At 39.2% G+C, this 24490-nt stretch overlaps 1 protein-coding gene across 1 annotated transcript; it reads right to left on the bottom strand.

Moving 5' to 3' along the window:
* Positions 1-18060: 18060 nt before the first annotated feature.
* Positions 18061-23001, bottom strand: LOC145814214 (cysteine proteinase inhibitor A-like). Its single transcript, XM_082910769.1, has 3 exons — positions 22792-23001; positions 19713-19920; positions 18061-18273 (listed from the first exon to the last, which is right to left on the bottom strand). Exons 1-2 carry the CDS (start codon positions 22945-22947, stop codon positions 19717-19719), a joined length of 360 nt encoding a protein of 119 aa, XP_082766895.1. The 5' UTR covers positions 22948-23001; the 3' UTR covers positions 18061-18273; positions 19713-19716.
* Between the last annotated feature and the right edge of the window lie 1489 nt (positions 23002-24490).

The following is a 24490-nucleotide window of genomic DNA, read 5'->3' as shown; positions in this document are numbered from 1 at the left end:
AACAAGGTTCGAGTCCCCGATGACGTCCAACCGTCTTGCTCCTAGTTCCAGGGCCGCTTCTAGACCGGCAATGCATGCCTTATATTCTGCTTCATTGTTCGAGACTTTGAACCGGAGTTTGAAGGCTAGAGGGATACGAGAATTGTCGGGTGCTATTAGCAACACTCCTATCCCATACCCGTACTGATTTGACGCTCCGTCAAAGTACATCATCCAATACTCGTCGTCGATGTGCAAAATGGCTTCATCTGGGAATAAGTATTCAACTGCTTCACCTCCTTCCACTGGATGATCGGCTAAGAACTCTGCCACTGCTCTTCCCTTGACTGACTTTCGTGTCACATATTTCAGGTCGAATTCGGAGAGCAACAACAACCAACGAGCTAGCCTACCCATAAGTGCCGGTTTCTCGAAAAGATATTTGATGGGATTGAGTCGTGAAACCAACATTACGGAGTGAGCTAACAGGTAGTGTTGCAGCTTCCTGGTAGCCCATACCAAAGCTAAGCAAGCCGTCTCCAACGGTGTGTAGCGAGTCTCATACTCTAGCATCTTCTTGCTCAAATAGTAGATGGCTCTCTCCACCTTGTCCTCTGACTCTTGTGCGAGCATACAGCCCATTGTGGTCTCGGTCACTGAAAGGTACAATATCAACGGTCTCCCTAGCTCTGGCGGTGACAACACAGGTGGGTTCTGCAAGTATTCCTTGATCTGTTCAAAAGCAGCTTGGCATCGGTCGGCCCATTGGAATTTCTTGTCTTTCTTCAGGAGACCAAAAAGTGGTTCACAAGTCAAGGTTAATTTTGAGATAAACCGTCTTATGAATTGCACTTTACCCAGAAAGCCTCGCACATCCTTTTCAGTCCTTGGTGGTGGCATTTCTAAGATGGCCTTGATCTTTGAAGGGTCGACCTCGATGCCCCTTTGTGTAATCAGAAATCCCAGCATTTTTCCTGCTGTAACACCGAACGTACACTTCTGAGGATTTAGCCGCAACCAAAATTCTCTGATCCTTTGAAAGAACTTTTGCAAGGCGGTGTAGTGGCCCTCTCTTTCTTTGGACTTGACAATCATGTCGTCCACGTACACCTCAACCTTTTTGTGGATCATATCATGCAATATTGTAGTCGCGGCCCGTTGATATGTAGCTCCAGCATTCTTTAACCCAAACAGCATCACTCTGTAGCAGTAAGTCCCCCACGGGGTGGTGAAAGCAGTCTTTTCCCTGTCTTCTGGTGCCATCACTATCTGATTATAACCTGAGAAGCCATCCATGAACAAAAGCAAAGCATGCCCCGCTGTGAAATCCACCAACTCATCAATATGCGGCAAGGGAAAGTCGTCCGTCGGACTAGCTCTGTTCAAATCCCTGAAATCCACGCACACTCAGATCCTGTCGTCCTTCTTCGGTACTGGGACGATGTTGGCCAACCAAGTCGGGTATTCGGATACCAGCAGGAAGCCTGTGTCGATTTGCTTGGTGACCTCTTCCTTAATCTTGAGAGCCCAGTTGGGGCGGATCCTCCTGAGTTTTTGCTTAACAGGTCGGGCTTCGGGGTCAAGAGGGATCTGGTGCTGTACAATCTTAGGATCGATTCCAGGCATGTCTTCGTAGGACCACGCGAAAACATCTTTGAAATCTTTTAATAAAGCGACTAAGCGCTCGCATTCCTCTGAAGACAACGTGGACCCGATCTGGACCAGCCGCGGGTCCTCCTCAGCACCAATATTTACTGTAGTGATTTCATCAACCAGGGGTTTAACAAATCTTTCCTGCTCTTGTTCAATTAAGCGTTGCAAAACCGGAGGAACTTCGTCCTCGTCGTTTTTATCAAAATTTTGAAAGTCTGAGTTAATGCAATAAATCAAGGGCACAGAAAAGTACTCAGAAACCACAGCTACTTGATTCTCATTAAGCACATCCAAATCGTCTGATTCTTCGGTTACAACAGACTCAAAAGAGAAAGAAAAAGACGACCTGGACAAGACTGTGGCATCCGGGTTATCATTCCCAAGATTACCAGACTCAGACTCAGTCGAGCTGGAACCTAATTCCGACTTACAAGACTCGGTGGAATCAGATTCTGGCTCACTACCTGACTCGATGCTGCTGGACAAAAATCCCTCTTCATACTGCCAAATGAGAGAGGGTGCGATAGATGCATCCAAAATAGTTACTGGCGGGCCCGCAGCCGTTCCATTCCTGATCACGCATACCGAGAAGTTATCCCCCAAGCACTCCTGGTCGATCGGGGGATCTGAAAGTAGACATGCCAGGGCTACCCCCATTTCAAGTTCGGTGTCCTCAGACTGCACTTTCTTACTTTGTTCAACCTCAGCTGATGGGTTTGTCTGCTCTTCGGCAACGTCATCCCCAGATAATTGCAGGTCCAAGAAGATCTCGAAACCTGGTACGCGCTTCCTCTCCGCGTTTAGCCATGGCTCTGGGAAGCCACAAAATGGAAAATCTTTCCCTTCCCGGACGAAGCGTCCGTTTAGGGTACCCTGAATGGGCCTATGCATCAGCTCAAAAGGCTTCCCGACCTACTTTGCTCTGGCTCTTCCAGCCATTTCCTTACCCTTCCTCACCCAGTCCTCTTTGGTGGGCAGATAACCCAAGCCAAAGGTATGCGGATTGTGCGCCACTTCGGCCGATGCTGCGGTGCCCTTCCAACCACTCCTTCCTAATCCCATCATGGGGATGTGTTGTAGCTTGTTCATGAGGTATACAGATTGAGCACTGACATACACTCCCTCATTAACAGCCATGATGTTCCGCACAATTCGGGCCTCAGCCAAAATAAACCCTGATAAGAACAAATCCTCCGTGCCATGTTCAATTTCCAAGACTGGTGTAGACACTTTCGGCGGCGGATGGATTGACGAATTCCCAAAAACAATAGCTACCCCTTTCCCGTGAGGGTATTTCAACATCTGATGCAAGGTGGACTGCCTTGACCTGGTGCAACCACGGTCGCCCCAAAAGTAGGTTAAAGGTTGCGGGAACGTCCAAGACATGGAATTCAATGTTGTGTTGTCCTGGACCAACCTGGGTCTGAATTTTGACAGTCCCCATCACCTCCCTGCTTGTATTATCGTAGGCTCTGATCACTTGAGTAGTTGGCACGAAGTCCGCGGGCTTCAACCCGATTGCATATGCCGTCCTTGACGGGCACACATTAATAGCGGATCCCGTATCGACAAGAACCACTGGTACCCACTTGCCTCTACATTCCACGGAGATGTAAAGGGGTTTGTTATGATTCGCGCCCTCGGGCGGTAGTTCTTTATCTGAAAAGGTTAGTGTCAGGGAACCTCCTCCCAGAAAGACCAGTCCAACCAGCTGCTCTGGTGTGGTATCTATAGAGAGTTTGGCCTTGTCCATAGCAGATAGGACAGCCTGTCTGTGCACTCGTGAAGCCATAAGCAGTCCCCAGATGGAGATGTCTGCTTGTATCTTCTTTAACTGTTTGAGTACAGCCTCCTCTTCTAGCTGTTTCTCCTTCTGTTTCTCAGCTTCTTTATCCTTTCCAGATGCTTCTGGCTGGTCTAGGTGCGGGGGCTTGAAATACCGCCCGCTTCTCGTCATATGGTCGACCTCTCCGACATACCAAGTGTCGTCTGGCTGATGGTTTCCCCAATCTTCATCTGTGTGGGTAAGACATAAATCATTGTCCTCCCACCACATCCCATCGGCCGCCGACAGGCACCTGTCTAGCTCCGGTATGTTTATACTCTCAACACTTTCAGCCCACATGCCCGCAGCATCTTCTGTCTTTGTGCACACAACACTTTCGGTCCCCTCATGGACTTTGGCTTTCCGGATTCTCTCAGAATCCCAAATCTTTTCTTGTTCTACCTGCGTTAGCGCAATTTGTTGTTCAGCTTTCCCTACATTCACAATGCTCCTGTTCTGAGCGAAATTCTTCGTACCGGCGCTCTCTGGCAATGTAATCTGACTTCCGGCCCTTCCAGCCACAGCTAATATTCTTGCCCCTGCTGGGCTCTGTTCTAGTTGGGACTCTTCCACCACATCCGATTGATCATCCAGCCATCCAGTGGCCTCTGCCGATTCCTCATAATCAAACCAGTTGACTGCCGCGCCCCCTGATTCTTGGTCATCGAAAACCTGTAGGTTGGCAAAGTCCTCCTCCACAACCGTCAAATCATTTGCCCCTTGCTCAAATCCATCCTCCTGGATCACACACAGCTCTTCCTTCTCTGGCAATTCTATACCCAGCCCAATCTGGCCTGTTGACAAGATGTACTCACTCGGATCGTAGACTTCCACAGCAAAACTCTCAGACTGTTCAATCCCAGACTCAACAATTCCATTCTTTTCTGAAGTCTGCCCTACCCCATCTTCGATGGTCACCACCGTCGGCTCTGGTTGGGTTGTAGAGATGTCCAACATGCACAAAGAGTCGGTACAGTCAGGAAGGAGCACCCCCAGCTTGGGTAGGTGGGATGGGGTGATATAGATACTAGGATCGTAAGATGCGACCCCAGTTTGGATAAAATTGATTCTATTGGGAGGGGGAGCTTGGTTATGCGGTGGGAGAGGATTGGTTGTGGCATTGGGTTTGTCAAGAGGCGCAATCACCTGCTTGTCAATAAGATCCTAGATCTCGTGACGCAATCTAAAACAATGGTCGGTGTCATGACCGTGTTGTTGGTGATACGCGTAGTATTTTGCTGGGTCATGAGAGGGAGGGAGTGGATTTGGTAGTGGCCTCGGCTCCAGGGGCTTCAAATGCTTTTTCCTGATTAATACCCCTAGAGCTTTGGACAGGGGCATGTATAAGGGTGTGAAGGTTCTTTGGCCTCTGGGTTGGTATTTGGTGGTCTGCGTGTTGCTTCCGGATGCACCGGAGAAGGGCGTGGCTGCCATGGGTTTTGGAAGGGGAGGGGGAATGGTGGTGACCATGCTCACCTCTGAAGCTCTTGCAGTTGCAGCGCCACTCGAGCCTGCATTGTTGTTACGGTTGAAAGTCCTCCTTGGTTGCTCCCTATCTTGGTCGATCAGACCTTGTTTCATTGCATCTTCAATCTGTACCCCCATCTCGTGCAGATCTGAAAAAGTGGAGAAGGGGAGTACAATCATCTTTTGCATCAATTTTGGCTGGAGATTGCGCACAATCATCCTGATCTGGTCTTTATCGGTGGGCCTTAAAGTCATCATCGAGGCCTTCGCCCTCCACCGGGTTACGAAATCTGAGAAACTCTCCTTGGGCTCCTGCCTTGTTGTTTCGAGATCACGAGTTGTAATCTCAATTTGGGTGTTGTAAGAGTATTGCACAACAAAGGCTTCAGCTATTTCATCCCAACTCCGCTTGACATCATCCTCCAACTTTGCATACCAGATGGCGGCTACACCCGACAGGGTCCGGCCAAATAGTGAAAGCTTCTGGGGTCTGGTGAGACCCATTGGTCGTAATATATCTGAGAATAACTGGAGGTGGACCAGGGGATCACCAGATCTGTCAAAGCGATCAATCTGCGGCATTTTAAATCTATCCGGTAGCGTCACGGCCACATCGGTATATCCGTTTTCGATATCCGGAATAGCCTTTACCCCTTGTGATTTTTTAAAAAGCTTCTCGAGCTTGCTCAATTTCAGTGCTGTTGGGTCTATTTCGAACTCAAAGGGAGAGTCCGAGTGGTTGATAGGCGTAGGCGCCTTGGACAGTTGAGGCAGAAGTGGGGGCGGAGCCGGCCCCATTGGAAGGTCTGTGTCCTCCTGGGCGTTCCGGACATTTGGCAAGGTGTTCCGGGCATTTGGCAGGACATTCTGGACAGTTGGTGTCTGCTCTGGTAACGGGATCCCTGGTGGGGGAGGAACCGGATGTGAGGCTGACGCCTCGGCTTGCTGCTGGAGCCGGGTAATTAGCTCCGCCTGCTGGGCCATGATTGTGGCTTGCTGTTTAGAGAATTCCGCTTGGCGGACAGCGTCCTCCTGCATTTGCTTCATGCTCTCTTGGAGCTGACGCATCATTTCCTCCATTTCGGCTACGCTCTGCTGATCCTGCTGACTGACTGGTATGTGTATTTCTATGGCAGAAACTAAAACCTCAGCCCGACTGTTCACTGCTAGGGTAGACCACTGTTTTGGTAACCTCTGCTCAGACACACTGCGTTTTCTTGGCCTTCTTCTGAAAACTGGGGGTAGAGAATGAAACACTGGATGTCCGTCAACTAGATCCTCGGATCGATTGAGCCGACGACCTCTTGTCCAAAGTGCTTGGGGAATATCTGCCGGGTCGGAAGCAATTGTGCTAAAACTGCCCTAGTAAAATGATAAATAAAGCAATAAGAAAATAAACAGATAAACGGACAGCATATCAACTTAAAGTAAATGCACAACACACAGCCGGGCATAACAACACACGGTCGGTAAGCTGAACACACACTGTCCTCAATCACTGATCATTATCCCTGAATCACTGTCCCCAAAAACTAAATCTGATACCCGCGGATAACTGATTCTCAAACACTGACTGATGCCCGCAGGCCTGATGTCCAAACTCATAAACTGATACATGCATTTCCCTGTAGAGACGCACTCTAAAAGCACATAGCAGATAAGTGAGAGCCAAAACACCCCTATGTTGGGGTAGGGTTTTCCCTGTCCTATTTTGTCAGGAGCTAGGGTTTCACTACGCACGCAGCGGTTTCAAACAACCTATATCGGGTAAGCAACCTGTCCTAGTTTGGAATGGTCACTATGGATCCGAATATGCACTAGGTCGAATGGTCGAAAAGGGTGCCCCGGTAAAACCAGGGTTTGTGTTCCCATACTGGCAGAGCCCATAACCGGTCAGCCTTATGGTCATGCCTTGACAAGACAAGCCTCTGGCAAACCGTTCAGGAATAGCAGATGGCAAACACGGTGTCCTAGGCGCACCAATGCACATGCAATGCAAAGAAACACACAAGTGTAGTCAAAACAAGATATTATGAGTTCGAGTCAAGTTTTCTAACTCCCCAGCAGAGTCGCCAGAAACTGTAGACGTCCCCGAACGCCCCGGGAGGATGACTCCCGTTCTGTTCGTTTTGGGCTCACTACAGTTCGGACTCTCAAATTGTCACGATTCTAAATCTGAACGAAAGAGTCCAAATCTGGCAAATCGTTTTGAGAAAACAGATTTTGAAAGAAGTGCCAAACATGGACTGCTTTGCCAGATACAGAGTCGCCACCTAAATATTTTATTTTGGGGAAATTTAGGAAACCCTCACTCGTTCGCCTAAGGCCACGTGTCCGTCATCACCAAAGTTGCCTCAGCTCGGGAACTTGGGTACGATTGGGGAAGGTCACTTTGTGAGCACCCCCGCTCGCCCGATCAAAGATCGGTCTCTACTAACCATGATATCTATTTTTGAAAACATTATGCGTTCTTATTCCGGTTATTAGCCTAGATTTACTATGTGATGCGCACAGCATACAAGTATAGACTGGATCGTCTGAATTGGAACAAAACATCTCGTGTTTGTTTATTTGAAAGTGGTTTGCTACTCGCAAGTAGGCTTAAAATGCAGATTTTGCCACCCTCGGGTGGGCTTTAGAAAACATGATTTTGCCACCATCTAGTGGGCTTAAAACTCACAATTGATGAATTGTTCCAATCCAAATAACCCAACCTTCACCCACAGGCATTCAGGCAGTTATATCACATAAGCATATAGCCTCATGGTAAGCATGTTATTCATGGCAGTCACTCACACGCATGCAAGGATGCTAAAGCATAAAACTTACCGAGTACTCCAACCCAAAACAGAAGCTAATTAGAAATCCATACATGATCCTAATTATACAGAAATGTCTAATGCAACACATGCAAAAGTGCAACTATAGCAGGCTCGGCTATTCTAAACATAACATATGAAATGCTACAGCTAACATGCAAAAGTGCAACAATGTTGAAGAGGGGCTCAAAACAAGTTATTTTACAGTTTATGACCAAGTCCAAAACAACTCACAAATAGGCCTAAAATACTACGCAAAAATTGGCCTAAAAGAGAGTTTAAACACAAAGGGTGAGGAGAGGACCTCAAACAGAGAAAGACCCTTAATCAAACATGGAGATGAGCACCAAATATGACTATTTACAGTTTGGGTCAGAGCCCAAAAATGCAAGCAAGTATGGCTTAGATAGAAAGCAAAACAAGGCAAGAAAAAGGGAAAATGGGACTCACCCTTGTAGACCAATGGACCAGCAGCTCTTGGACCAATTTTGGGAGCTCTTCACCTCTGGAAAGCAGCCTCAAGTTGCTGGAATGAGGGATGGAGGCCTTGTGCTATGAGGTGTAGGGTATATGGTGTAGGGCTAAGGGTGTTTTGAGGGTTGGAATAGAGAGAGAGGGAGATTGAATGCAAGAGCTCAAAACCAATTTTTGTAACCCTCGAACAAGGAGCTGAGGGGCTAGTTTTATAGAGGAGAGGAGAGGAGAAAAGAGGGGAAAATGAAATTCAAATTTTCCCCCCAAAAGACCCCCCATCGGATACAGGATCTAGGGGGAAATAGAGGGTACAGCTGTAAGGAACCAGGTGAGAGGGTCACGGCCGGCTAGGTTCAGAAGGTTCAGGGGGCCGGCCGACCACCTCCCATGGCCGACCGACCAAGGGTCAAAGGGGTCAAGCACAATTGCTGGTCGGCCACCTCAAAAAGGTGGCCTCCCATGTGTGCACAACACAACTATGTGGTCAAAACCCAGAAAATGTGAACCAGGAGAGAGAAAAATCCATTTTTTAGAGGGGTTCAAAAGGTTCAGGCACAATTACTGGTCGGCCACCAAATATTGGTGGCCTCCCAGGTGTGTACAACACAAATATGGGGTTTGGGGTTCAAGAAAGTGGCCCCGGGGTGGTCAACATTGGCTTTCAAGTGAGGAAAACGGGCATCGGAGAGCAATGAAGGAATAAAGCTGGCTTTTCGGAACAATTTCTAGCCTCCCACCCTCCTACAAGCTTCCTAACTATGAAAATAAGGTCTCCACCAAAAATGAACCAAAACGGAGGTTCGAGGACCGAAACGCGCGGCCTAGGGCCCCGAAAATGGGCTGCTAAGCACCGGAGGTGGCGTTCAACCACGAAGTTGGTCTCTCGGACCACAATGTCCCTCAAAAGGGAGTAAATAAGGTTTGTGCCAAAAATCGGAGCAAACGGAGATGGTTAGGCGGTCCCGAACCAAGGCACACGGCCGTCGGCTTCGAAAAACTGAAAACCGGGCTCTAAATGGGAAAAATGGCCTACGACCACGAAACGTAGCCTACGGCCACTGAGAGATGATCTACGAGACCTCTCCCTCCCTTCGGGAAGAGGAAACAGAGAAAACAGAGCCTGGTTCGCAAACCGAGGCAAGGTACGAAAGAGTCCGGAAGTCCGGAGGCAAGGCTCGCAGCCGAGACTCTGAAACTTCTGAATGAGCATGATGTGCAATATCACCGAGCGCTCAACTGGTGACGTCTGAGTCTTAAGGTCGATCAAAAATGGGGTGTCTACAGATGCTGACTGGGGAAGAGGCTTAGATGAGCGTAAGTCTACTTCAGGATATGCTTTCATGTTTAGCGATGGTGCTATTTCTTGGAGCAGTAAGAAGCAATCCTAAATCGCCTTATCGACTATGAAGGCTGAGTTTGTGGCTTGTTCATCTGCCGTTCAAGAAGCCGTTTGGTTAAGGAGATTCCTTCAACATTTGGATGTTGTCACACACACTTCAGACCCTGTGACTATCCATTGTGACAGCATGGCTGCACTCGTTTACGCTAAGGATCCTAAATACCACGGCAGAACCAAACACATTAATGTGAGGTTCAACTTTATCAGAGACATTGTGGCGCAGAAAGAAGTGATCTTGGAGCACATCCCTATGAGTTGCATGGTTACAGACCCTTTGACTAAGCCCATTGCTAGAGATGTTTATCTTACTCATGTTAGGGCTTTAGGACTACGTAGGTGGTCATATATTTATGTGTATTCAGTTGAACTCATTTTTTTGGGATATTTATGCCATTAGTATTCATATTTGTTTCTATTACACATTTATGTTTACTACTTTTTGCAATGGTTTGTGAATTAGCATACACAAAATAACTAAATTGATGTTAGCAGGCAAGATTGGCTCACTCACACGAGCAATCGCCCTTAGCGCTAGGTAGCGAGTAAGGATGAGACTAGTGGCTTATTGTATTTGGAGCAAATAGAGAAGCCAAAATTATCCACTAGCTATGTCGCCTTGGTTGGAGCCAAGATGAGGTCTTGTTAGAGACCGACCATGGATATGAGAGTACCCACTTTTCCATGATGTGCCTGTTATGGATAGCCAAATGCGAGATCTCATTTGATGCTTGAGAGGCAAGCAAATAGAGAATTCGAGTTAGACGCTAGGAAGCGACTTGTGCGCTTAAGAGCGACTAGACTAAGATCTGTATGGTGTGTGAGTTTAACATCACTCTTTGGAAGAGTTACTCCACTACAACATGCATTCGTACTGCATGTGCTTATCGACCCGTTAGTGAGGTGAAAGAATGGATCCCTGCTTCTTCATCGTGTGAGTCCTAAAAGTCATTTTTTCCCTAAATGACTTCACTTTGTGCCTTTTGTGACCTTTGACTATGTCATAAGATGAGGAGTTGATGTTCAGCTACTTTGGTATGTTGTCTGCGGTCATGTATGATTCGGCTTTAAGGGACATCACTGGGAAAGCGGTCAATTTCAAATTGAATGATATGAGCGTGAAGGGAAGATCATCTAGTTCTACATCTCTGCTCTATATTCACTGTCGACAACTCACATTGCTCTCTATGGGATGCTGATTGGGTGTGAATATAATGCGGGACCTAGGAGAGTCAAACATGCTCTTTGAGGGATTAGAGATGTTTTTGGACTGATGTAGCTAGATGGGTCTGGGTACATGAGACACTATTTCTGTTCTTTTTGGGTTGATGTCTCTATGTTGACTCATATTGAGTTTCTAGTATAGAGCTCCCACATGCAGGTGTTCTCAGCGGCCGTACGGTGCATTGGCTAGTACGAGATTGTTCATTTTTGGAGAGATTGAGATAGAGATGTGGCAGTGTCATGCCAACTCATGTGCGAGTGGGAGATGTTAGAAATTGGGCGCCCATGTGGCATGACCCTTTGAATCTTTTGAACCTTATCCATTTAAGTTTGAATTTGAATTCAAAACTTATTTGGATAACCACTCAGGATATCTATATCTATCATATCAACTGATATAGATAAATGAGATATTATCCTATATATCTGATATGATATGGGATATGGGTAATCAGAAAAAACAACGTATGTTTTATATTTTTCCCATATACTGACTCTCTCCCAGAAAACAACGATCAAGCCATTTTGCACTGTGACTTGTGTGGGTGATACTCATTTTGTAGTATCACTCCACTGTTAGGTTGGTTGTTCACATTCTAGAAGCACATGATTTACGCACGAGATCCTTCAATTCAGACTCTGCTGAAAAGGTATGACTATGAAAACTTTTCATCCGCTGCGTTATACTTTGATTTACAATACTAATTGAGCAAAGTGATTAAAAGTCCAATATAATAAAAAAATTTACTATTCATTCTGGTGGCAACAAATAAACATCATTGTTGCCTAAGCCTTTTCAGAGGAATGGTAGCTACAAACTACTCTTACATTGTTGCCTTCCCTACTTTGATTTTGGTGGCAACAAATAAACATCATTTTGTAAACCACACTTGGGCTGCATAATGTACTGCAATTGTTTGTTGAAATGTCTTATTGGAGATAGCTGTTTCATTTTGGGTTGATTGAGTTTTACAACCTGATTTTCTGATTTCAGTCTGGCTTGAGTTCTATTTTCATTTTTAACTATTAAGTTGGAATTGTTCAAAAAAGAGTATGGTCAACAATGATGAAATCTGGTTCTATTTTCATTTTTTTTTTAATCATATAATGGATGAGTATAGTGGATTTGATCTTTTGTTCTTGCCATTTTTGGAAAATTCCACAAAAAGATGAGCATTGTGCGTGGCTTCGACTCTAATGTTTGTAGGCACATATCATTATTTTAACTTGACTCCAATTAATGGCTCCATTTCAAGCCATTTTTTAGCAGCCAATTTCATAACTTGTCATTGCTTTTTAGTAAATGGAAGAACAAAAACAGAATTGATTTTAGTATGAAACCCATATATTCCATTCCATTAATATTGTGGTGCTTAATTTTGTAAGTCGATTTCTTTAACTGAAAGGCAAAAGTAGATTAATATTCACTGTCGTGTTTAGGGAAAAATTATGTATTCAATTAAAGTCAAATAATTTTTACATTTCATGATTATATTTCAAGAAAAAAACAGAATACATAATAACACTTTCCATTTTCATATAATTATCTCTTGTTGGGTATCTTTTTAGTATTTATATTTTTGTCAAAATAATTTATAATCACCAGACCATATTACTACTCTAATTTATCAAATGAAAACTATGTATGTATAATAAAAAATTTCAATGAACCTCCAAGTGGGATCCCCAACTCATCCCCTTCCTCTGTTCTCTTCCATTTGTCTAGACAAGAGCACCATAGCAAGAGCTCAACCTCCCCAAGATTGATATCTTACCGCTGCGACTCAAACCCACAGATTTTACTTGACAAGCCCACCATAGCTGCCACCTTAGAAAAAAAGAAAATATAGACAAAAAAAAAAACCACAGAATTCGAGGTGTTAACGCCCCAAAATCACTAAACGGCATTGGAGTAGTATGAAACTTGGCACACACGACCGCTTAGGCACGAGAGACTTATGGGAGAAGATGAGACTCAAATCAGGTTCTTGGTTTGGGAGTTAGAGCCGGATTTCACTCTTAAGAAACAAACTAATTTCTTAAGAAATTTAAAATTTGAGGTGTTAATGCCCCAAAATTGCCAAATGGCATCGAAATAGCACGAAACTTGGCACACACGATCGCCTAGACACAAGAGACTTGTGAGAGAAGACGAGGCTCGAATCGGGTTCTCAGTTTTGGGAGTTAGAGCCGGATTTCGCTCTGGGCAAACTAGTTTCTTAAGAAACTTGAATTCGAGCTGTTGACGGCCCAAAATCACCAAACGACATCAAAATAGCACGAAACTCGACACACACGACCGCCTAGGCATGAGAGACTCGTGGGAGAAGACGAGACTCGAATTGGGTTCCCGGTTTGGGAGTTAGAGCCCGATTTCTGTCGAGCCAAAATTATTTACTTAATTATCTTTGTAATTATATAGTAGTTAAATTTTTATGTTTTTTTATAATTAAAATATTAACATATAATTATATTATCATTAATTATTTTTATTTTTTGTTTTCAGATATTTCCCGAGTAGGAGTCTGCTTCTTGTGGAGTGCAGGCGTATGAAGAATGTGACTAATTTTTGTTTTTGTTACCCATAGAATAATCATGAGGAAAACTTCTGTTGATTTACGTTATTTTGAATTGTGAACAATATTATGTATTTAAACATTATATTTGTATTATGCAACATTATGTAGTGGGGTAATTTTGCTGATGTGTTGTTATGAATGCAAAAATATTTTTATTATGGATGAATTGTTATTTTTATATTGGAAATTTTATATTATTATGCAATTATAGGTTTCTTTTTTAGTTATTTTTCATTTAATACAGGTAATTTTTATATTTTTAATAATTTTATTGCATTTTTTTTTTTTGCGACGGCACTACGCCGTCTCAAAAAACATTAGAACCAAAAGTATTTTGTTGAAACAAAAAACTTTTTGCGATGGCATTTTTTACCGTCTCAAATAATCTTTAGCAACGACATGTTTTACTATCTTAAATAATCTTTGCAGGTATCCCATCACAATAAAAATCCTATAACGACGGTATTGTTTTCCGTCTCAAATAACACTTTTAGCGACGACAAAATAGTGCCGTCGCAAAAAATCTCAAGTTTTTACATATTATTGGTGACACCAGAATTCCGTCGCAAAAGGCAACTTTTGCCGTCGCAAAAAAAAAGGCGACGGCATGGTGCTGTCGCTAAAGGGTTTTAGCAACGTCTTTTGTTGTGACCCCTCATTTGCCATCGCTAAAAGTCAGATGCCGTCGAAAAAAGTATTTGAGAGGGCATTATGAGTATTTGCGACGGCAAAAAGTCAAATTTTTGGTAGTGATACATATATATTTTTATTTTGGTTATAAAAATTTTACAATATTTTTATCATTTTAAAAAAATAAATAAGTGGACAATGTGATGGTTGGGCGTGAACCAAATCGATTATCTAAAAATTGGATTGATATATAGCATAAAAATCAACCAAATTCAATTTTTACACTACTTTTAGTATTTGATCCAGTATTAACTCATACCCATCATAACTTAACAAATTATTAAACATAAACTTAAATTGATTCTTATTATTATTAGTTTTCATTAATTGACTGATCAATTTTTAAAACGAGCCCAAGGTAAGACTAGAACAAGCTCCATATTTTAGGTCAACTTAGTATTATACAATTTTTTCCCACACAAATATACTTAATTATTTGTTTACGAATTTTTAATATTAATATATAAGTTTTTTACAAAAAAATAAATAAATAAATATGCCAAAAATATACATACATTTTCTTATTTTAGTTATAAAAAATAATCATAATATATTTACCAATTTTAAAAACAAAAAAATAAGTGGGTTAAGTGATCATGAATTAGGTATGAATGAAGATAATTCTCCAAGAATTTAATTGTTGGCATAAAAATTGATTTTAATCTAACTTCTAAACTACTTTTAATGTTTAATGCAAGTACTATCCCCCAAATTAGTTCATACTATTCAAAACCTAAGAAATTATAATATAATTTAAACATAAAATTTAAGTTGATTATTGCCAACTATTTCTATTAATTTACCGATCAAACTTTTAAATAAGGTTCAAAGTACGGTTAGAACAATGCCCATATTTAAGGTTGACTTTGGATAGTTTTTCACACATAAATACACTTAACTATTCATGTAATAATTTTAAATATAAATATAAAATTTTATCAAAATTTGAATTTTTTTAATAACTACGCATAAACATGTACATATTTCTTATTTTATTATAAAAAAATAATAACATATATTTATTCACTAATGGTTCATGCTTAGGCATAGAAGACAATTTTCTAATGATTAGGTCAATGCCAAGTTGAGATAAATATTGAGTCAATTAGATTATGTCATTTTTAATATCTAGCACACTATAAATTCTCAACCAAACTCTTATTTGTTTATATTCGTGAATTATGGCATAAGAGAAACTATAATTTATGCTTAAATAGATATATTTTTGAACTTTTACAAAATTACAAAATAGACAATGGGTAGTTAATAAATTGACAAATGTAATTTATTATATGACTGGACTATCTCTAACATAAAATAAATTAAATTACAAAATTTATAAGACAAAATATATTTATATTTCATTGTAAATATAAAATTTGTAATTTTATCGCACCTTTTTAAAAATATATTCTACCATAGTTTATTTATTTCTTATAAATACATTTTATGTTGTTATTTAATTTCAAAATTATTTTTTAATTATTTATTTAAATCTGTGCATAGAATAAGTATTATGGTTTATAAAATAATTTAAAAAAATTACACCTGTGCTATGAAGATCTGTTAAGAAAAAGTGAATGAGAGAGAAGAATAAGAAAATGGTCAAATGTGATATGCCAAAACTAGCGATGGTGAGAAAATCTAAAAATTGTACTTGATAGGTAAATACCGATTTCATGAAAGATATTCATTGTTTCTCATTTTCATTTTGTTATTCAATTTTTTGATTTAAACAAATTTTGCTAGATTGAGTTTCACAAAAAAAAAAAAAAAAAAAAAAATTGTTATTATTATTACTATTATATGGCAAACTAAAAAAAAAAAACTAGTAAATAATTATTATTATTATTATTATTGAGTTTCATATAGTTTACCATATCATCTAATATATGACAAACTAAAATTATGAAACCCTTAGAAAATAATAATGTATTTATATTTTATCATAGGTTTAGTTTTTGTTCCTAAAAATAAAAATTAAAAAGTGCAATTTTATAATTTATCATATTTTATTTAATTTTTTCTAATTACATTTGATTCATGTTATTATTATTTAGAATTTAAAACATAGCATTAATGGTAGGGGAGAAAATCATAAGAAAAATTATGATAAAAATAATTAAAGTTTAATTAATTTTATTTTTTAATTTTAATTTTAAAATTAATTATTATTTATTTATTTGAAACCGTGAACAACACGGGTATTATATATTAAAAATGCGATTACCTTTGGATTTCTGGTGAAATCAAGAAGAATTGTAATTTATAAATGCATATATATAATATTGATCTCTACTAATAGTAGTTTAATGGGTAAGGCAAACAGAGATTGAATTTCTAATGCTCTCTCTAATAGTAGTTTAATGGGTAAAGCAAATAGAGATTGGATTTATAATGCTCTGCTGTCTATGCGAAACAATCAGACTTCTCCAAAAATTCACCTGCCAAAACTACGATTCTTCCCATTCAGCAGTCAATGTTACCCTCTTTAGGTGGTCGTTACAACCAATTTCCCGCCCATCATTGTGACTACCGTCACACCAGTAGCGGAGTGAGAAAATTAAATTAGAATGGACACTTATTAATTATAATATCGAAAAAAATTTCAAAAATATTTCACGTAAGTTTTTACGATTGATTTCGAGAAACATAAAAAAAATAATGTTATTTGTAACTAATGTATCATGAACAATACAAAAAAAATATATATAGATATAAGTCTTAAAATAAATTATATAATGATAAATTAATTTTTTTATATAAAATTTGATTAAAAATTCAATATAATGGTAATACCACGTCATCATTGGTATATGATATCACCCACTAATAGTAAATAAACACATAGAGAGTGAACCTAACATGTCGAATGTAACTAATAATCTAATAAATTTTATATATTTATAGTAAGATTACTTATACTTGCATGTCACTAATAATATCACCGTTACATTTAAAATTTTTCATAAAATTTTCATAGGTAATATGATTTATAATAGCCTTTTCATTTTCAATTAAAACAACCATTATTGTTATCATAATTTTTAACATGTTATTGATATTTCACTCTAATAATATTTTTGTAATTTTTTTTATCTAAAATATTTTCATGTTTTTTTTTAAAAAAAAAACCCCAAAATCCAGGGGCACGTGACCCCTGGTCCCTTACTCCTTCCGCCACTGTTGCCTACCAACACCCTTTGAAAACTCTACATCTAAGACCAGGGTTTAGGGAGTGGAGGAAGAAGAAGAAGAAGAGGAGGAAGAGAGAAGAGACCCCGGCCGATCGCGATAGAAGAGGAGGGTTGAGATGGAGAGGGGCGGCAGCTGGAGATGGCGCCAACGGCGAGTGAGGCGTTGTGTGCATGTTTGTTTGTCTGTCTGGATTTGTGTTTTTTTTTTTTTTGTTTTTTTGGGAGTCTTAAGCAAAATGATGTCGTTTAGCTAAAATGCAAGAAAACTCCAGAGAGATCAACTCTAGCGGATCTGGACGCCTACTCAAGAGTCGCAGCTCTGTGGATAAGAGTTCACTTCCGTTTTTCGAAAAACAATTTTCGTGACTCAAATTAGCAACAAGCCTTTAAATTGGACCAAGCAAACATTTCGCTAACCTTCCTATAATTTTGTAAAATTTAACCTCAATCCTTTTTAACAGGACCTGAAAATCATTCTTGGTTTACAACCCACCAAACATTACAAGATAAATAATCTACAACGTTATATCTACCGAATTTCAATTCATCTGAATTGTCTAAATTTATGTATGTCAGTCATCCAAGCGGATGTCAGTTGACACACTAGATGACAAGGTAGACAGCCACGGTTGACAAGGATGATGCCAGTAATTCGATCGGTTGTCCAACTTACGTAATTCGGGCAATTCAGGCGAGTCCAAATTCAGTGGATTAATTATTTTTCATAAATAATTACAGGAATTTTAGCGCATCCCTCTTTCGCAATGTTAAACATGCAATTTTATTTATTTATCATAAAGGTCCTTAATTCCCATCAAATCCAAGGCTAAAAGTTAATACAGAACATAGAAAGTTTCAGATAGAAAACAAGATTACACAGTACTAGTAAAAACTGAAACATATAGCCCCAATATTCATTCAAATGGGTCAGAACCTTCAAAGCTTTGCATCCTTCAACTGGAACCTTCACCTGAGTTTGACTGACAACATCAGTTTATGCCTTAAAAATAAATTTACAGCAAGGAACCTACCATGCTTTGCTTCCACATGGAACATAAGTCATTACTAGACAAAAAAAAAAAAGAAGAGAATTTATAAACTTCGAATACTTCTAGGACTCTAAGCATGGATATGATACAAGATTTAAATGATATGAGGCGCATGATGCAGATACATTAATAAGTTAAATTCTTCAAGAGAGAAAAAACATGTACAATCGATGCCCATAATATACAATCAATCATGTAACTGATTACTCATTATTCACAAAGTACTACATTGATAATAGTTGCATTGAATTTTCAACTAATATTAATATTCATAGATGGGAAAAGGAGGTTATATTGTATGAACATTTAACACAAAAACAGGATTCATATTTTCCTTGTTCTTTATGATATGTTCAAAATTTTGAAAACATTGTTGAGCTTTCACTTCTTTTTTTTTAAATAAATAAATAAATTAATTAAAACTCCTTATTGTGCTTTTACTTACAAGTATTTACATGGTAGAAAAGCCACATCAAATTCATGGCATGTCAAATGCACATTCAGGAACTAAGAAGCACAGACATGCGGCATGCGACATGTGGCACAGGTTAAATCGATCTCTATTCTCTATTTAGAACTTCTTTCTTTCATCAAGGCGTCTATCTCATTCTCTCTTGTCAACCCTAACCCTAAAGGTTAAATCTATCTACCATAGTCCAAAAGCCCCACAATCCAAAGCCCCTCTCACGATCTGAACACCCAAAAGACAAAGCCCCATTTCACACAGCATCACACAGCGCCAACAACCTTTAAGCTTCAATAATGGTAGATTTCTAGCTTTAGAATGCTGATGGCAACAACACTGATAATTGATCTTCAGGCTTCAAGAAAGACGGTGGTGGAGACATTGATTGTTGGCTGTGGTGGCCATGCTGGTTGATCCAGGTTTGGTTGTAGAGTTTTGGTTTTCTACATCTATTGATCTCCAAGTTTGGTTCGGTTTTTGTTTTAAATTTAGTTAGGTTTTTTAGGTTTGGTTAGTGTTTTGCTATATTAGAAATCCTGCTTCTATACAACTCGTTTCGGTTCTTCTTCTTCATTGAATATGTTGAACCCCTTCTTCTATTAAATCAGTTATTGCCTAGTGTGCACAAAATTTTTTATGTTTGGGTTTTTTATTTCCAAACCCAACCAATAAACTGAAGAAGATTAACAGAAGATTTTGATCTAACATGCGGTTGAAATCAGTTAGGCATATTCCCACTTGAACAGGTTCAGTCAAGTGACCGATTTTGACAAACCTGACCTGAATTGACCCGTGAACACCCCTAATTGATTAATTAATACCATACTAACTGATGAAACATTAATCATCAAACTTAAACTACATAAAGGCATTGGGTTCCATAGTAATAGTTACCTAGCTAAGCACTAGGGTGTGAAGGAGCATCACCGATGGGCTTGAATTCCTGCAACTCCTTGAATTTCATCCATGACTTCTCCCAGACCTTCGCTTCATAAGCTTTCTTTTGACCACCATTGGTTGCTTCCAGTGTTATATAATACATCATTCCAGCAACAACCTGCTGCTTCGCATTCACAACTTTGCTGAACTGAAGACAAGCATTCTGCCCACAGCAGTAAAAACAAAAAACAAGAACAAAACTGCATCAATGAATTGTACACATAAGATTTTGATTATATATAAGTGTATATATAGACACATATACGCATAAATACGGACATCACTACAACATACACTGAATATAGGAAATATTACATAATTTGAAAAATAAAAATAGTAAAAAAAGGTCAAAAAATTGTCTTACCCCTGTTAGTTTGAATGGAAAAATATTCATCATAGTAGGATAATCATAGATAGCAGAAAAGTGTTATTTTCCAGCCAAAACAAACTGAGGGATCATGAACAATAGAATTAACTAATAGAGTAAAATGATGACCCAAAAAAATTATTTTTTGTTTTCTTTGATTCAATAGAATAATTTACACCTGAAAACAACTTATTCCTCTTGCTTTCTGATGCTTGGTTGCAGTCTTAAAATTATTTTCCTTGTGAGCGTGGATAGTAGAAGAACAATCTAATTAGGAATGAAACACACTGCAATTAACCATAGTTATCATAGGCCACAAGTGTTTTTTTCCTAAAGTTTTCTAAAATGGTGTATTATGTGGTTGAGATTTAATGCTGAAAAATTGATGTGACTTGTCATTAAATCTCAACCACACAATACACCACTTTAGGAAACTTTAGAAAAAAAAAACTCTAGAGGATCTATAGCAACCGCCTAGGCATAGCTTGCCAAACCAGGGCAGTCTCTTTGGGTTGGGCTTGGGCTTCAACTATCTTTAAGTAACCAACGGAATTTCTATTTAAAGGCCAACTCTAAATAGAGTTTTTCATAGTTGCGTATAAATTTTGACCTGCTTCACGCACAAATTTTTTAGTACATTATATTTTCATAAGGATATGTATCAATTTTTAACTCATTAATTCTAGATATATGCTTTACTCTTTGAGCTCTATAAAAAGAGTATTTCTCCCTATGTTACCATAAAACGCTAATACCCTAACGAATTACGTATTGGTATACATGTTCTGATATATGGTACACTTTTGTTCCAAAATAGTAAATTTAGAGATCCAAAGCGATCCTAAAAGTTTTTTTTTTCAATATGTCCTTAAATGTTACCTTAGGGAGAAAAAATTCAAATATAATGAACTTAAATTTAAGGTGAGTTAAGTTTTGATAAGACAAAAAATTAAAAAATAGGTCATAATGCTCAGAAAATATTACATTTTATTGGATATCTAATAGTTAAAAAAAAAATTACTCTAAAAGTATCTTAAATTTTTAAGTATAATATATATAAGTCTATCCCTATCGTACCATATTTTAAAACATATGGCGTACCGTGTTTCCGTTTCCATTCCCGTTACACATACCGGAACGATCCACATTCTAAGTAACATAGATTCCTCCTCTAGGGAGTAGTCTTGGCAGCCCCAAATGTGGTCGGACCAGGTGATGGGAGATGCCTTGTTAGGTGGGAGCTTAAATTCGAAGCACACAAAGATGGGATTTCCTGCACTGCTGGGCCGCATTGGGTGGCTACACTTAGTTAATACAAAAGCCTCTATTTTTTTTTTTTTTATCAGTAAAGAAAATTTCATTTAACAGCATGAAATTAAAGGTACAAGAAGATAATATGCATTGAGAAAGATTCAGAAGTATAAAAATACCCCTACTACTGTTACTCGCACCCAAACAACTAACCCCTAAGCCTCTCAATTTTTTAAATAGCCAAGTTAAGAAAAATTTAACTGAAATATTAAACTACATAAATCCCCGCATAATCTTCCCACCAAAACCCCCAAAACAAAATAAACAGAAACTAAACAACACCCCAGCAGCCCCAACCACCCAAAACAAAATTTAGTCTAATCTAGTCAACCCACCAAATCAAAGCAACAGACCACGCCTCTGCCAAGACCCACTCCACCGCTGCTACAACTCCCAAAGCCCCATGCCTCCGCTGCTAGCTCACGCTACCCTTAGGCTGCTGCAACTCCCATCTCCCCATGCCCACACCGGCCGAGAATACTCCATAGCCACCACCGGGAAAGCTCCATGCTTCAACACCCCTACTGCAACACAAGAAAACTCCAAGCTGCTGCAACTCCGCTGCTGAAGACAGCTACACCCACTGCCAGGAAGACTCCAAGCTTCAACACCCACTGCCGATGACACCACACCCACAGATCACCACCCCCTGCTGAAAACACAACACCCACTGCCACCACACCCACATAACATCTCCCACCAGGTCACCAAACAAATGAAAGATCACCCCTCAAACTCTTACACGAAGTGGAGTGCTCGAGTGACAACCGGACAGAACAGGACGACCCCTCAAACTCTGAACCAGAATGCACCCCTCAAGCTCCAACTCGCCAAAAGCGCACGAATGAAATATCTGAACGACTGAGGACAAACCTGGACGGCCCCCTAAGAGGACCTGGACAGCAAAGAAAGACACACCTAGGTGGAGAAAATGGGGGACTCAAGTTTATTGAACGAAAAAACTAACAGGCAAATCGAAACGAGCTAGGCCAGCCGACCGCCATAGCCAAAGGCGGCGGCCAGCCGGCCAAAAAAGAGGCCGGGGAAGGAGGTTTTTAGAGAGAGAGAGAGAGAGAGAGAGAGAGGGAATACAAAAGCCTCTATTGACACCACTACATTGAATAAAACCGTAAGACATGAGAACGCTCCACATCCAACTATGTTTTTTAGGATGAAAGTTGATCATGGTTACAGGTGAGTGGGGATTTGTGTTTAGATGTAAGTTTGTCTATAATATACGTCTCACAAAGAAAACCTATAACACTGTATAGGCAATCTAATCTAACCTAGCTCAAGAAAAAGATTAAGATTAAAATCCAACTCACTGAGAGAGAGAAAGAGAGAGAGAGTGAAAACCTCTTTCTTGTTGTGTTCGTCAACGGCAAATCGAGCGAGGCTTGCCATCTCTAAGCTGTTCTCAGCGTCTTTCACTTCCGTAATTCCTCCGCATTTGGCCATCTCTGAGCTGTTGGCAGCGCCTTCCACTTCCGTAATTCGTCCGAGTTTGGCCATCTCTCAATCTCTTTCTCTTTCTCTGTTTTAAGAATTATTGCGAGGTATAAGATTCAGATAGAGTTTACTCTTTATATACTACACAAAAGAACGAACAATGGATTGGAAGGAATATATGAATAATTTAAGAGAAAAGTTACGTACCATGAAAATAATCATAAAAGGAATTATAATTTTTAGATTATCTTGATTAGTGTGTGGTATTTTATTTTAAGTATAATTCAAGAGTTACAAAATTTTTATAATTATTTTTATGAAAATTTTTTTCAGATACCTAACATTGCTGATAATTTAATTGATCGGAAGGAATAATTTAAATTACCATCCTGAGGTGGGCCCATCACCTCTCGGTAGGATCCTCTTGCCTAATTAATGGATTGGTAGGAATATATGAATAGAATGTTGTAGTTGGGGTTTGTGGACCCAACACGAATTCTATTTCAATTACTCAATTTTTTCATTTTAGTATTGTATATAGGTTATTTATATAAAAAAATATTTGATTTACTCAATAATCGTAGCCAATGCTTTCATTATATTTGTCTTCTAAAGATAAATATAATAAAATATGTGGTTACCATTATTAGATCAATTTATTTATTTATTATTAATTATTTACAAACAAAAAATTATAAGGTAGAGTTTGACAATTACTGTTTTAGTCATTTATTAACTTTTTTAAAATCTAAAAAAATTGATGCGTTTGATAATTGATCTAATACTACCACTGTTACTCTCACTTCCACCATTATCAAGACGGCCACTGCCATCACTGTCACAACCATCCCACCACCATGCCATTACCCCCACCTCTACCTTTGTCCCACCACTACCGCTGCCACTGTCAAATATAGAAAAATATTTTTTCAGAAAATATTTTTTAGGAAAAAAAAATTCGTAAAAAAAATGTTTTCAAACAGAGCATAATTAGTCCTCGTTTTTATATCCCACTCTTGTTCGAGATTTAATATTCTCCTATATAAGAGATATCATATCTAAATAGATTACTGATCCAGATTTTTATTTTTTAGTTAAATATTGAATTATATATTTGTCAGATTATTAATTCAGTCTAACGATATGGGTTTTCATATACGGATGGGAGAGAAGATGTGTTCTATTTAAAAGTAGGAACATTTTGATAAAAAAAAAAAAAAAAAAAAAGTAGACAAAAAAAAGGGGGGTGGGGGGGCTAGTATTGTGATGGTGGTTACATTACATGTTATTCTACTTTCTAAAAAGTGCATTACCATGGTGTTGGTCTTTATCAATGGGGGGTTGGAACAAAATTTTCGGTCGATATTAGTTACTATATTTATTTTATTTATTTTTATTCACTCAAACACTTTGAAACAAAATTGACTTTCTTCGGTTTGCCAAACTTTGAAGTTTTAGCCAAATCCATTTGATGCTGCCAAAAATAGTTCATTAGTAGAATAAATTAATGAGAAATTCCAAGTATATGCATACTAAGAAATAAATATATGTCACATGCTATAAGACTTTACGAATACAAATATAGACATGTAATAATACGAATATG

The sequence above is a fragment of the Camellia sinensis genome, unplaced genomic scaffold (assembly GCF_055761805.1).
Source record: "Camellia sinensis isolate YWXY unplaced genomic scaffold, ASM5576180v1 Unanchor1, whole genome shotgun sequence".
NCBI classification, from domain to species: Eukaryota; Viridiplantae; Streptophyta; class Magnoliopsida; order Ericales; family Theaceae; genus Camellia; species Camellia sinensis.
This window is presented reverse-complemented; position numbering and strand designations above follow the sequence as displayed.

Bases quoted from the DNA above. Each gene is read 5' to 3' on its own strand.
- LOC145814214 (XM_082910769.1), bottom strand. From the start codon at position 22,947: ATGGCCAAACTCGGACGAATTACGGAAGTGGAAGGCGCTGCCAACAGC. The intron at 19,921-22,791 runs GTTTTCACTCTC...TGCTGTGGGCAG, and splicing joins ACGAACACAACAAGAAAGAG to AATGCTTGTCTTCAGTTCAG.